Source organism: Bos indicus x Bos taurus, chromosome 2 (assembly GCF_003369695.1).
Source record: "Bos indicus x Bos taurus breed Angus x Brahman F1 hybrid chromosome 2, Bos_hybrid_MaternalHap_v2.0, whole genome shotgun sequence".
Taxonomy (NCBI): domain Eukaryota; kingdom Metazoa; phylum Chordata; class Mammalia; order Artiodactyla; family Bovidae; genus Bos; species Bos indicus x Bos taurus.
The window spans coordinates 48,121,034-48,135,118 of record NC_040077.1 but is presented as its reverse complement, the minus strand read 5'-3'; the positions used below and the strand labels follow the sequence as shown (position 1 = coordinate 48,135,118).

General features: G+C 37.9%; 1 protein-coding gene and 1 pseudogene across 2 annotated transcripts in view; one reads left to right on the top strand and one right to left on the bottom strand.

Moving 5' to 3' along the window:
- ORC4 (origin recognition complex subunit 4) overlaps nt 1–14,085 on the bottom strand; it is a 96,917-nt gene that overhangs the window by 15,986 nt on the left and 66,846 nt on the right. For both annotated transcript variants that reach the window (XM_027561318.1, XM_027561329.1), the window contains 2 exons: nt 13,092–13,243; nt 6,200–6,373 (listed from right to left, as the gene is read on the bottom strand). In XM_027561318.1, coding sequence (XP_027417119.1) covers nt 6,200–6,373; nt 13,092–13,243 — 326 coding nt within the window. The remainder of the gene's footprint in view (nt 1–6,199; nt 6,374–13,091; nt 13,244–14,085) is intronic.
- LOC113881751 lies at nt 12,081–12,258 on the top strand (annotated as a pseudogene).

The following is a 14,085-nucleotide window of genomic DNA, read 5'->3' as shown; positions in this document are numbered from 1 at the left end:
TGCTGCGATTCATGGGGTCGCAAAGAGTGGGACACAACTGAGTGACTGAACTGAGGGCCATTTAAAAAAGCAATACCTAAATATATACTTAATATATCAACTTTATAAGCTATTTGGTAAGAAGGATTTTACCTTTTTTTAGAAGGATTTTTAGAATTTTTAGAAGAATTTTAGAAGGATTACAGTTAATTTCCAAAAGTTTTCTTTAATATGTATTACTTTATTATTTTATGCTCATCTGGTGTACTTCCAAAGGGTATTTGACCCTGTTTATACAGCAACAGCAAGCCCTTTAAGAAAGAAAGAAAAGACTAAAAACAGTGACTGCAGTGAATAAGGATCAATGAACCGTGAGATTCATGTGGCACTGAACAAAAGATTAGATGGAAGGACAGTAAATTCAGAGTTGGCAGAGACAAAAAAGGCTTGGCTAAGATTGATATAATTTTTCAAAAGTCATCTGCAAGGAATAAAAATTATTTAACAACAGTAACAAAAAAAGCCCAGAAAACTAAGTATACTGTATTTTCAGAGTTAAAACTGTATGTTTCTACTTCCGACTGGAAGAAGATCTAGATTCAGGCATAAGTTCAAGTCTAATGGGGTGAAGTTTTATGCTCCCAGTAAATACACTATCCTAGTTATTATAGTTTCCAACCCTTGCTACTATTTTTAGTCTTTATCTTATTCATGGAAGCTGTAGAGTCCCTTTTCACCAATAAGCACAGGAGTAACAGTTGCAGAAATAACTTCTTAACATGCTCACTGCAGTTTGCTTCACAGGCAGTTTCTCAGAAGAATGTTATAGGGGAACAGCAGTATTACAGAGGAACAGCAGGATTCATGCTGCTCCAGGGACAACTCACTGGCAGCAGTACAGGTACCAAGTCTCCTAGTCTGTCCTGTTAAACATTCTCACCTCCTGTTAACTGAAAGGTTAAGACAGCAGGGGATCTTTCTTGAACTTAGCTATAGCACTTTGTGGGAACTTCCTTTGAAGAGAAATAGATATGGTCCTCTTAAGATGCTTTTATACAGAGATTTTTCTTACACTGTCTTGCTGAGATGTTGTTTATCCTGCTTACTTGCACATTTCCATAGAACTAAAACAAACACTCAAGCTGGTACGATGTCTAGGTTCAAGCCTATCATGAAGATATTTCTTGGATGCGATTCCATAGGTGACTTGTTAGCACTACCTTTGCTTTCTGTTTAAACCTAGAATTTGAAAAAACTTGCTGGATAGTCAGCACTGAGAGAAAGGATAGCTCCTTCAATGCACACCCCCATTTTCAGGCAAGGCCTCTGGCCATGGTGCTGACATTTTAATTTTTTTCTTCAACTGAAGCTCATTTATTAGCATATTCCAAATGCTATCGGCAACAAGGGACTAGACAGTGTCCCTGAATAAGATAAAGACTAAAAACAGTAGCAACAGATTGGGGACTATAATAACTAGGATAGTGTATTTACTGAGAGCATAAAACTTCATCCCATTCAGTTCAGTTCAGTCGTTCATCGTGTCCGACTCTTTGCAACCCATGAACTGCAGCAGTTGGATGGACAGCAGCCTCCCTGTCCATCACCAACTACTGGAGTTACACAAACTCATGTCCATTGAGTCAATGATGCCATCCAACCATCCCATCCTCTGTCATCCCCTTCTCCTCCCGACTTTAATCTTTCGCAGCAGCAGGGTCTTTTCCAATGAGTCAGTTCTTCACATCAGGTGGCCAAAGTATTGGAGTTTCAGCTTCAACATCAGTTCTTTCAATGAATATTCAGTACTGATTTCCTTTAGGATGGACTGGATGGATCTCCTTGCAGTCCAAGGGACTTTCAAAAGTCTTCTCCAACACCACAGCTCGAAAACAACAATTCTTCTGCGCTCAGCTTTCTTTACAGTCCAACTCTCACATCCATACACAACTACTGGAAAAACCATAGCTTTGACTAGACGGAACTTTGTTGGCAAAGTAAAGTCCCTGCTTTTTAATATGCTGTCTAGGTTGGTCATAACTTTTCTTCCAAGGAGCAAGTGTCTTTTAATTTCATGGCTGCAGTCATCATCTGTAGTAACTTGGGAATCTAAGAAAATTAAGTCTCTCATTGCTTCTATTGTGTCCCCATCCGTCTGCCATGAATTGATGGGACCAGATACCATGATCTTAGTTTTCTGAATGTTGAGTTTTAAGCCAACTTTTTACTCTCCTCTTTCACTTTCATCAAGAGACTTTTTAGTTCTTCTTCACTTTCTACCATAAGGGTGGTGTCATTTGCATATCTGAGGTTATTGATATCTCTCCCGGCAATCTTGATTCCAGCTTGTGCTTCATCCAGCCCAGCATTTCTCATGATGTACTCTGCATATAAGTTAAATAAGAGGGTGACAATATACAGCCTTGATGTACTCCTTTCCCAATTTGGAACCAGTCCATTGTTCCATGTCCAGTTCTAACTGTTGCTTCCTAACCTGCATACAGATTTCTCAGGAAGCAGGTCAGGTGGTCTGGTATTCCCATCTCTTTCAGAATTTTCCACAGTTTATTGTGATCCACACAGCCAAAGGCTTTGGCATAGTCAGTAAGAAGTAGATGTTTTCCTAGAACTCTCTTGCTTTTTCAATGATCCAGCGGATGTTGGCAATTTGATCTCTGGTTCCTCTGCCTTTTCTAAATCTAGCTTGAACATCTGGAAGTTCACAGTTCACATACTGTTGAAGCCTGGCTTGGAGAATTCAGCCCATTAGACTGGAACTTATTCCTGAATCTGGATCTTCTTCCAGTGGGAAGTAGAGACATACAGTTTTAACTCTAGAAAATATAGTGTACTTAAGTTTTCTGGGCTTTTTTTGTTGTTGTTGTTTTGTTTCTGGGCATATTCCAAAGGGAGGTGGCAAATGATGATTCAGATCAGATAGATCAGATCAGTCGCTCAGTCATGTCCGACTCTTTGTGACCCCATGAATCACAGCACGCCAGGCCTCCCTGTCCATCACCAACTCCGGGAGTGCACTGAGACTCATGTCCATGGAGTCAGTGATGCCATCTAGCCATCTCATCCTCTGTCGTCCCCTTCTCCTCTTGCCCCCAATCCCTCCCAGCATCAGAGTCTTTTCCAATGAGTCAACTCTTAGCATGAGGTGGCCAAAGTACTGGAGTTTCAGGACGGGGCAAGAAAATATCAGTGCTAAGAGACAGAAACTCCAGTGGTACTAGCTCTACCTTAAGAAAGAAAGAACCACAAAATAATCAAAAAGATGACGGGAGTGTTTTCACATTCATTCCTATCATCCTGCCCCTTAACTCAGTGCTCAGCAAAGGACAAAAAAAAAAAAAAAAAATAAGGGCAAGCAACTCTATTATCACATGCTTACCATTTTCTGAGTCATCAAAAGTTACACTTCATAGAAACTGTCACCATCTACTTCCTTTATATACCCACTATAAGACGCTCAGAATGCAACACAGCAGGGAAGGACAGAAAAATCCAGGACAGGACAGCACAATCTAGGCTTATGGAGTCATTTTAGGAAAAGAAAGTGAGCAGAGATAAGAATACAATAAGCACTGGGAAATCACAGACATTTAAATTCTAGGAAAGACTGCGTCTGATCACTAAAGCAATCAGAAAAATAACTATTGTTAACATGACAATCAGTTCAAGATTTAGGAAAGGTGAAAGTTTGTGACACACTCAAAAGTGGACTCACAGGCCAAAGATCCAGAGCTCTGATGCACTTCAGACCCAGGTAAAGAAAAAGACAATATAAGAGCACCAACCATAAAGTGTTCATAAAGCATGGAATCCTTCAGTCAGATGCAGGATCAAGAAAAACTTACATGACATAGTAAATTACTGAGTTCCAGGCAAAATTAATTTGGGGAGGAGGGTAGAAGGGAAGACTCACTAGTTATATCATGACACAATATCTGGGTTTAAGGAAAACAGTCAATTATTTTGACATAAAATTCTGTATAAAAATAATTAACAATCAGAACAAAGGTAGAACAAAGTAAAAAAGATAAGCCAGAGAATAACATTTAAGGTTTGAATCCTTCATGTAAAAACAACTTCAGCATGTAGATAAGGTCTGAAATGCTATAAACCAAATAATTACTTTGCAGTGAAAGGAGGGAAGATGAGCGTGAACATAAGGGAAAATTCTACTTTTTACCATGTTTCTAAAGCACTGATTAAATTTTATTATATGAGCTTTTAATTTTAAAAACAGTGTCAAAATTAATAGTGCTTACATGAGCACAGTATTTTAAAATCAAAATAAGAATCAAGTTTCATTTATACAAGTTGAGTAAGTTCTGCACATGTGCAGTAACATGATTATAGTTAACAATATAGTACTATGTACTTGAAATCTGCTTAGAAGATAAAACTTAAGTGTACCACAAAATTAAAAAAAAGATGAGAAAAAATCTATATGAAGTGATGGATATGTTAAATAGCTTGATTGTGGTATTTCACAAAGTATACCAAAACATCAAGTTGTACACTAATATAAACAATTTTGAATTTGTCAATCATACCTCAACAAATGGGGAAAAAATTATTAAAGAGCAAAATAAATGCAGAGTCTCACTTTTAATTTGGTATTGATATTAAAGATTTTATAATAAAAAGAATATCAACTGCCATTATTGCTATAACATAAAAAATCTTTTTAGAGCCAATGAATATAGACTGTGTTATGTTTGTTGTCTAGTTGCTCAGTTGTGTCCAACTCTTTGTGACCCCATGGACTGCAGCCCATCAGGTTCCTCTGACCATGGGATTTCCCAGGCAAGAATACTGGAGTGGGTTGCCATTTCCTCCTCCAATAGACTGCGTAACTCTAAGCAGAACTAATCATCCTCACACATTAGTATTTCATATTATAGACCAGTTATTCCCAATTCTTACAAAACCAAGGACTCCAATATTTTCTACAAGGCCCATATTTTTAATGTGTGAGATTTATCAGGAACACTGTTTTCCAAACACATTATTAATCACATATTCACATACATACACTCTCTCCCTTCTCCCTAACAACTAAAACTTTTCAGTATAAGATAAATGGATGCTAGTATGCTTACTTGAAATTAAAAGACGCTTACTCCTTGGAAGGAAAGTTATGACCAACCTAGATAGCGTATTCAAAAGCAGAGACATTACTTTGCCAACAAAGGTTCGTCTAGTCAAGGCTATGGTTTTTCCTGTGGTCATGTATGAATGTGAGAGTTGGACTGTGAAGAAGGCTGAGCGCCGAAGAATTGATGCTTTTGAACTGTGGTGTTGGACAAGACTCTTGAGAGTCCTTTGAACTGCAAGGAGATCCAACCAGTCCATTATGAAGGAGATCAGCCCTGGGATTTCTTTGGAAGGAATGATGCTAAAGCTGAAACTCCAGTACTTTGGCCACCTCATGCAAAGAGTTGACTCATTGGAAAAGACGCTGATGCTGGGAGGGATTGGGGGCAAGAGGAGAAGGGGACGACAGAGGATGAGATGGCTGGATGGCATCACTGACTCGATGGGCATGAGTCTCAGTGAACTCCGGGAGTTGGTAATGGACAGGGAGGCCTGGCGTGCTGCGATTCATGGGGTCGCAAAGAGTCGGACATGACTGAGCAATTGATCTGATCTGATCTGATCTGATGCTTAGTTGATACAACAATAGCCTGCAGAAGTTATGCTCATCAACTTAAGTAAATTTACAGAGTCCACAATGTTTAGTAAATCCAAGAACTCAAAGATAGCATTTGTCAATAGAGATAATATAACCAAAGGTGCCAGTCTTAACAGACACAAGAAGAAAAAAGCTTAACTCTTCATAAGAACAAAAATCCACACTCTACAGGTATGTATGAACCTTACTAAGTTAGTATATTGCTGAACTTGTAAAATAAAGAAAATACTTAATGATGAAATTCATTAACAAAATAATCTAAAATATAAACAAGATATAAAACAAATCTCATAAAAGTTCTTTTGAGGAAAAAAACAGGAGGTATGACATTTCAACTGTTTTTTAAAATAAAAAACACACAACAGTATATATTAACGCGGTTTTATGCCACAGTAACATTAGAAACTTTATGCTAATTTACAGATTATAAAAATTTTCAAGTTTCAAATGCTTTCAAATGGTATAGCAAGACACAAAAATAACTTTAATGTTATTGTTTTTGTTCCAAATTACCTGTACATTCTCATTCCATTTCTCGGCGAAAATCTCCTCTGGAAATACCGAAGGTAGAGATAATTGTTCTTTAAATATTTTAAGATACTGTGGAAAACTAAATGAATTCATTAAGTGTATCTGCCGGTGGGAAAATCGTGACTTCACTCTTTTTTCTAAGAGTTCCAAAATATCCTTAAAAACAAAAATCTCCATGAGATGCATGTTTAAAATAACCATACCAATGATACAGGTATAATGATTTGAGCTACCACTTATAATTAGCAGTGCTTACCCTATAATACACAATTAAGCATTAAAAAAATTTATGCAAGCTTCTAAAGACTTTAATTATTCCCTTGATATACGTAGGACTACAAGGTAGTACAGGTTAAGACAATGTGACTTGTAAATAAACCAAACCTCTAAAAATATTTTTAATGCAAGCTACTTTTAATCCTTTTCTAAGCACTTGTAGGTCTGGTGATGTCAACGATGTCCTGATTAGCCTTTTTCTAATTATGTTTTTCTCTGCTAATCTTTAACACTGCAAGACCTACAATAATTGCTAAAAAATTATAACCATAGTGAATATAGCTATATTCCAGAGTAATATGAAGAGTTTCAATAAGGAATTTCAGTCTATGAAGTTCATCTAAAAAAATTAAGATAATAAAATGTAGTTAGACTTAATAATTAACATTGATGAAAACTTACAACATTGTTTTCATTGTTTTATGTAGCAAAAACTCAAGAAGCAGCATACGTGATGAAGAAAAATTCAGTTTACTAAACTATACAGATTAAGCTGAAGCTACACTAGATGTAAGAAACAAAGTATAGAAAAGGAAACTGGCAAGAATATAGCATTACATTGGTAAAATAAATTATTCTGTCTTCTGGCTCTTTTATAGTAACATTTGAGAAGCTATGTGCTAGTTTCCCTTAAGAGAGGGAGCAAGTTTAGTGTCAATTTTCTATAAAAAAGAAAAACAAAAAGCTGTGGTGAGGCCCAGAAATATGGAATTCCAAATCTACCCAGATGACTCTAGGGTAAGAAACAAATGACACACAGGGAAGAATTAAAGGCATCATGGCTAACGTGGGAAGGAAGACAGGAAAGATGAACAGTTTGGGGCTGAAACTGGGAAGGTGACTAAAAAACCTAAGATATTTTTATAGGTACAGAAAAATATAGTGTCAGCATAAGAGAACTATAAGTTATTTCAGAAATACTACACATTAATTTTCTGCTAAGGAGGAGTTCTAGATCACCCATCTGAGTAGGTGGTTGAAAGGTAGTGGAAGCAATGCTGGGCAAACAGAATTAAGAGCCTTAACTTGGGAATGGGAAAAGACAGAAGTCTGTATAGTCAAAGCTATGGTTTTTCTAGTAGTCATGTACAGATGTGAGATTTGGATCATAAAGAAGGCTGAGTACCAAAAAATTGATGCCTTTGAACTGTGGTGCTGGAGAAGACTCTTGAGGGTCCTTTGGACTGCATGGAGATCAAACCAGTCAATCCTAAAAGAAATCAATCCTGAATATTCATTAGAAAGACTGGTACTGAAGCTGAAGCTTCAAAACTCTGGCCACCTGATGCAAAGAGCTGACTCAATGGAAAAGACGCTGATGCTGACTGAAGCAAAAGGAGAAAGGGACAGCAGAACATGAGATGGCCAGATAGCATCACCGACTCAACAGACACGAATGTGAGCAAACTCTGGGAGACAGTGGAAGCAAAAGACTGAAGCAAAAGGAGAACGGGACAGCAGAGGATGAAATGGCCAGATAGCATCACTGACTCAACAGACATGAATTTGAGCAAACTCTGGGAGATAGCGGAGGACAGGGAAGCCTGGGATGCTGCAGTCCATGGGGCTGCAAGGTGTCAGGCACAACTTAACAACAAAACGACAACAAAAGAATTTTAGAGGTGAACACTAACCGATATTTTTATGGTAGACAGTAATGACAGAAGTTGGTAATGTGGGGATAGAGGAAATAGTGAAAATAAATGATGCCACAGGGAAGAGGTTATTTGTTAGCAAAATCACTACTCCATCAATCCTTCTGCTCTTTCCCTCTAAAAATGGACACCTAGATGGACTTGAATCACACAGTTGGAGAGTTACACAGCTGGAAAATTAAACATACAAAATAAAAAAGAGCCTTTACTAAGGAGCCACAAACCCTTTATTTGGGCCCTCGTTGGGACGACAGCATCTGCCATTGCCACTTCCATCTAAAGGAAGAGCTTTTAGCAAGAAGGAACAGGCTTCCTTAACGACTGTGTTATATTGCTATTTTTCAGAAAGAAGAATAAAGATACGTGGAGAACCCGCCAGATTTAGTCTGAGAGAGGCTTATTATGAAAGCATACATTGAGAGCTCTAAAGTACTGGGGAAGAAGGACATAGAAAGCTACTCTTTAGAGACTGTTCATGTTCTCAAGGCAAGAATACTGAAGTAGTTTGCCATTCCCTTCTCCAGTGGACCACATTCTGTCAGACCTCTCCACCATGACTCACCCGTCTTGGGTGGCCCCACATGGCATGGCTTAGTTTCACTGAGTTAGACAAGGCTGTGGTCCATGTGATCAAATGAACAGTATGAAAAGGCAAAAGACAGGACACTGAAAGAAGAACTCCCCAGGTCGGTAGGTGCCCAATATGCTACTGGAGATCAGTGGAGAAATAACTCCAGAAAGACTGAAGAGACGGAGCCAAAGCAAAAACAACACCCAGGTGTGGATGGGACTTGTGATAGAAGAAAGGTCAGATGCTGTAAAGAGAAATATTGCATAGGAACCTGGAATGTTAGGTCCATGAATTAAGGCAAATTGGAAATGATCAAACAGGTGATGGCAAGAGTGATCATCAACATTCCAGGAAGCAGCGAACTAAGATGGACTGGAATGGGTGAATTTAACTCAGATGACCATTATATCTACTACTGTGGGCAGGAATCCCTCAGAAGAAATGGAGTAGCCATCATAGTCAACAAGAGAGTCCAAAATGCAGTACTTGGATGCAATCTCAAAAACGACAGAATAATCTCTGTTTGTTTCCAAGGCAATCCATTCAATATCATAGTAAACCAAGTCTATGCCCCGACTAGTAATGTTGAAAAAGCTGAATCTGAATGGTTCTATGAAGACCTACAAGACCTTCTAGAACTAACACCCAAAAAAGATGTCCTTTTCATCATAGGGGACTGGAATCCAAAAGTAGGAAGTGAGAAACACCTGGAGTAACAGGCAAATTTGGCCTTGGAATACAGAATGAAGCAGGGAAAAGGCTAATAGAGTTTTACCAAGAGAACACACTGGCCATCACAAACACCCTCTTCCAAAAACACAAGAGAAGATGCTACACATGGACATCACCAGATGGTCAACACCAAACACAGACTGATTATATTCTTTGCAGCCAAAGATGGAGAAGCTCTATATAGTCAGCAAAAACAAGACCAGGAACTGACTATGGCTCAGCTTGTAAACTCCTTATTGCCAAATTCAGACTTAAATTGAAGAAAGTGGGGAAAACCACTAGACCATTCAGGTATGACCTAAATCAAATCCCTTATGACTATACAGTGGAAGTGAGAAATAGATTTAAAGGACTAGATCTGATAGACAGAGTGCCTAATGAACTGTGGACAGAGGTTCGTGACATTGTACAGGAGACAGGGATCAAGACCATCCCTAAGAAAAAGAAACGCAAAAAAGCAAAATGGCTGTGTGAGGAGGCCTTACAAATAGCTGTGAAAAGAACTGAAGTGAAAAGCAAAGGAGAAAAGGAAAGATATACCCATGTGAATGCAGAGTTCCAAAGAAAAGCAAGGAGAGATAAGAAAGCGTTCCTCAGTGATCAATGCAAAGAAATAGAGGAAAACAACAGAATGGTAAAGACTAGAGATCTCTTCAAGAAAATCAGAGATACCAAGGGAACATTTCATGCAAGGATAGGCTCAATAAAGGACAGAAATGGTATGGACCTAACAGAAGCAGAAGATACTAAGAAGAGGTGGCAAGAATACACAGAAGAACTGTACAAAAAAGATCCTCACGACCCAGATAATCATGATGGTGGGATCACTCAACTAGAGCCAGACATCCTGGAATATGAAGTCAAGTGGGCCTTAGGAAGCATCACTAGGATCAAAGCTAGTGGAGGTGATAGAATTCCAGTTGAGCTATTTCAAATCCTGAAAGATGATGCTGTGAAAGTGCTACACTCAATATGCCAGCAAATGTGGAAAACTCAGCAGTGGCCACAGGACTGGTAAAGGTCAGTTTTAATTTCAATCCCAAAGAAAGGCAATGCCAAAGAATGCTCAGACTACCGCACAATTGCACTCATCTCACACGCTAGTAAAATAATGCTACAAATTCTCCAAGCCAGGCTTCAGCAATATGTGAACCTTGACTTCCAGATGTTCAAGATGGTTTTAGAAAAGGCAGAGGAACCAGAGATCAAATTGCCAGAATCCACTGGATCAACACAAAAGCAAGGCAGTTCCAGAAAAACATCTATTTCTGCTTTATTGACTATGCCAAAGCCTTTGACTGTGCGGATCACAATAAACTGTGGAAAATTCTGAAAGAGATGGGAATACCAGACCACCTGACCTGCCTCTTGAGAAACCTGTATGCAGGTCAACAGTCAGAAATGGATATGGAACAACAAACTGGTTTCAAATAGGAAAAGGAGCACATCAAGGCTGCATATTGTCACCCTGCTTATTTAACTTCTATGCAGAGTACATCATGAGAAATGCTGGGCTGGAGGAAGCACAAGCTGGAATCAAGATTGCTGGGAGAAATATCAATAACCTCAGATATGCAGATGACACCACCCTAATGGCAGAAAGTGAGAAGAACTAAAGAGTCTCTTGATAAAAGTGAAAGAGGAGAGTGAAAAAGTTGGCTTAAAGCTTCACATTCAGAAAACTAAGATCATGGCATCCGGTCCCATTACTTTTGGCAAATAGATGAGGAAACAGTGGAAACAGTGCTGACTTTATTTTTTTGGGCCCCAAAATCACTCCAGATGGTGATTGTAGCCATGAAATTAAAAGACGCTTACTTTTTGGAAGGAAAGCTATGACCAACCTAGACAGCATATTAAAATGCAGAGACATTACTTTGCCAACAAGTTCCATCTAGTCAAGGGTATGGTTTTTCCAGTAGTCATGTATGGATGTGAGAGTTGGACTATAAAGAAAGCTGAGCGCCGAAGAATTGATGCTTTTGCACTGTGGTGTTGGAGAAGATTCTTGAGGGTTCCTTGTACTGCAAGGAGATCAACCAGTCCATCCTAAAGCAGATCAGTCCTGGGTGTTCATTGGAAGGACTGCTGTTGAAGCTGAAACTCCAATATTTGGCCACCTGATGCAAAGAGCTGACTCATTTGAAAAGACCCCGATGCTGGGAAAGATTGAGGGCAGGAGGAGAAGGGGATGAAAGAGGACGGGATGGTTGGATGGCATGACAGACTCAATGGATGTGGGCTTGGGTAAACTCTGGCAGTTGGTGATGGACAGGGAAGCCTGGCGTGCTGCAGTTCATGGGGTTGCACAGAGTCGGACACGACTGAGCGACAGAACTGAACTGAACTTGAGAGAAATAGTACTAGCAGGACTGTTGAAAGATGACTTAGTAAAGACCTTCCCATTTCTAAAAAAGAGAAGTAGCTGTAGAAAAGGAAAATAAGTAGAAGGGCCTGGCATAAGTTTGCTAAAAATGAAGGAAAAAAAGGGATAAAAATTATGAATGCATGGCAGCCATAATGTTAGTATTAAGATGACTCATATTAGTATCAAGATGACTCTTAAATACCAGTTTTACCTGAATTCAATAAGACAGTTCATATAAGGAGAGTAAAAGAAGGTAAACACAATGCTTTTTGGCCTTTTGCCTAGTAGTATATGTTCTTGTCAGCTTAGTATCTGATACATATTCTGAGGACAATGAATTAAACGTATTTCTGGAACTAGGAGATGGAAAGGGAGCTTGCTCCATCCACTCCACCCATCGATCTGGTATTGCAGTACTTTCACAAATGGTACACCCACTTCCAGGGAAAATTTTAAAAAAGAGAGAGAGTAAACACAAACAGACCTACATAAACTGTCTGAAGATTTAACATGCATGTAGTCTTCACAAAGTAATGTGATAGTTACATTAAGACTTCAATTAAAATCATTCTAAAAATCTCCCAAGGAGCAAAGACGCTAGTGACTACTATGATTAATATGATGGAAATAATCCCTTCCATTTCCAGAGATGTATACCTAACAAAGTTGGGTTAGTATCATTTTGAGCTGATTCCAAGCACTTTTAAAATATGGAAAGAATCTTAAATATAAAAAGTATGAGAAACCATTAGCAATTTTTATAAAATGGTGGTGATGTTAATTTTCTATTTATTTACTAATGTAGAAACGAGTTGCCAGTCCAGGTTCGATGCGCGATACTGGATGCTTGGGGCTGGTGTACTGGGACGACCCAGAGGGATGGTATGGGGAGGGAAGAGGGAGGAGGGTTCAGGATGGGGAACACATGTATGCCTGTGGCGGATTCATTTTGATATTTGGCAAAACTAATACAATTATGTAAAGTTTAAAAATAAAATAAAATTTAAAAGAAAAAAAAAAAAGAATTACATAATATTTTTAAGCAAAATCTCACTTCATATTTTTTATTCAGTAATCTGAGTGAAATGGAGGGAGGTATTAGCCTACAAGCATGTGTGATAAATGTTTCCTTGTTTCCTTTGAGTTAAAAAGTGGCATAAAGGTGCCACACCCTAATGAAATACATTAGTGAGCTACATAGTAACTAAGTCAGTTATTAAACTTTAATTTTCTAAACATTATAATCAATTGTTTTTAAATAGAAAGACTTACCAATCTGCATGTAAGACCAATAATTACTACTGGAGTCTGTGCAGACTGAGAAATGTCAAGAAGGTTATAGAGGAGTGTTTGGTTTTTATGATGAGCAAAAAGATCAAATTCATCTAATATGAAGATCACTGGGCAACTACTAGTCCGGTCACCTAAGAGAAAATAAGAGTTTTATACTAATAAGTAGTCATATCAACCTTTCTTTAACTTCCAAACTATTTAGTACATTTCATTTTCTAAAACTCAATCCAAGAAAAGTACACTGTTAACCTACTTTCAGTAGGGCACTTACCAATGCATGTACAATTATTCAACAAAAAATTATTCAAAAGACAAAATAGCTCCTATTGCCCTCAAGTACTTCAGTCTAATTACCAGACTTCTAGTAGCTTTATTGATGAAAAGTTAAGAAAATCATTTAAATGACTGAAGACTACTGTTTCTTAAATTATGTAAATAATTCTTCTATCATCAGAAAATAGACAAAGATTTTTTAACCTACATAGACCAAAATACTCTGGGTTTAAATATAAAAGTACATAAAATTATTACTTCAAAACAGACTCACTTTTAGTTAGAAATGCAAAGTAAGTCTTCCCCTGGAAACAATTTTTATAAACAATGGTAACACTATGAAGTTTAACCAAAGCTACTTTAACTTCTACTAATGACAATTTCAACATTTTAAAAAATAGGGAAAACTTTCATATGACTCTGGATTCATTTTTCTCACTACAACAATGGAAAGTGCTTTAGGAGAACAAGCACTATTTCCTTAAGGTCAAAGGCTTTATTTTATATCCACATAAACAAGTGAAAAAAAACATGGTAATAAACAGGTTAATTAATAATTCTTTTAATTGTTATCAGATATTATAGTTTGGATAATACTATCTAAAAGATAATAATGTGGTTTTAATGTCTTTCAGGTTAATGTATTGGAGAAGGCAATGGTACTGGAGTGGGGTGCCATTGCCTTCTCCAGTACATTAAC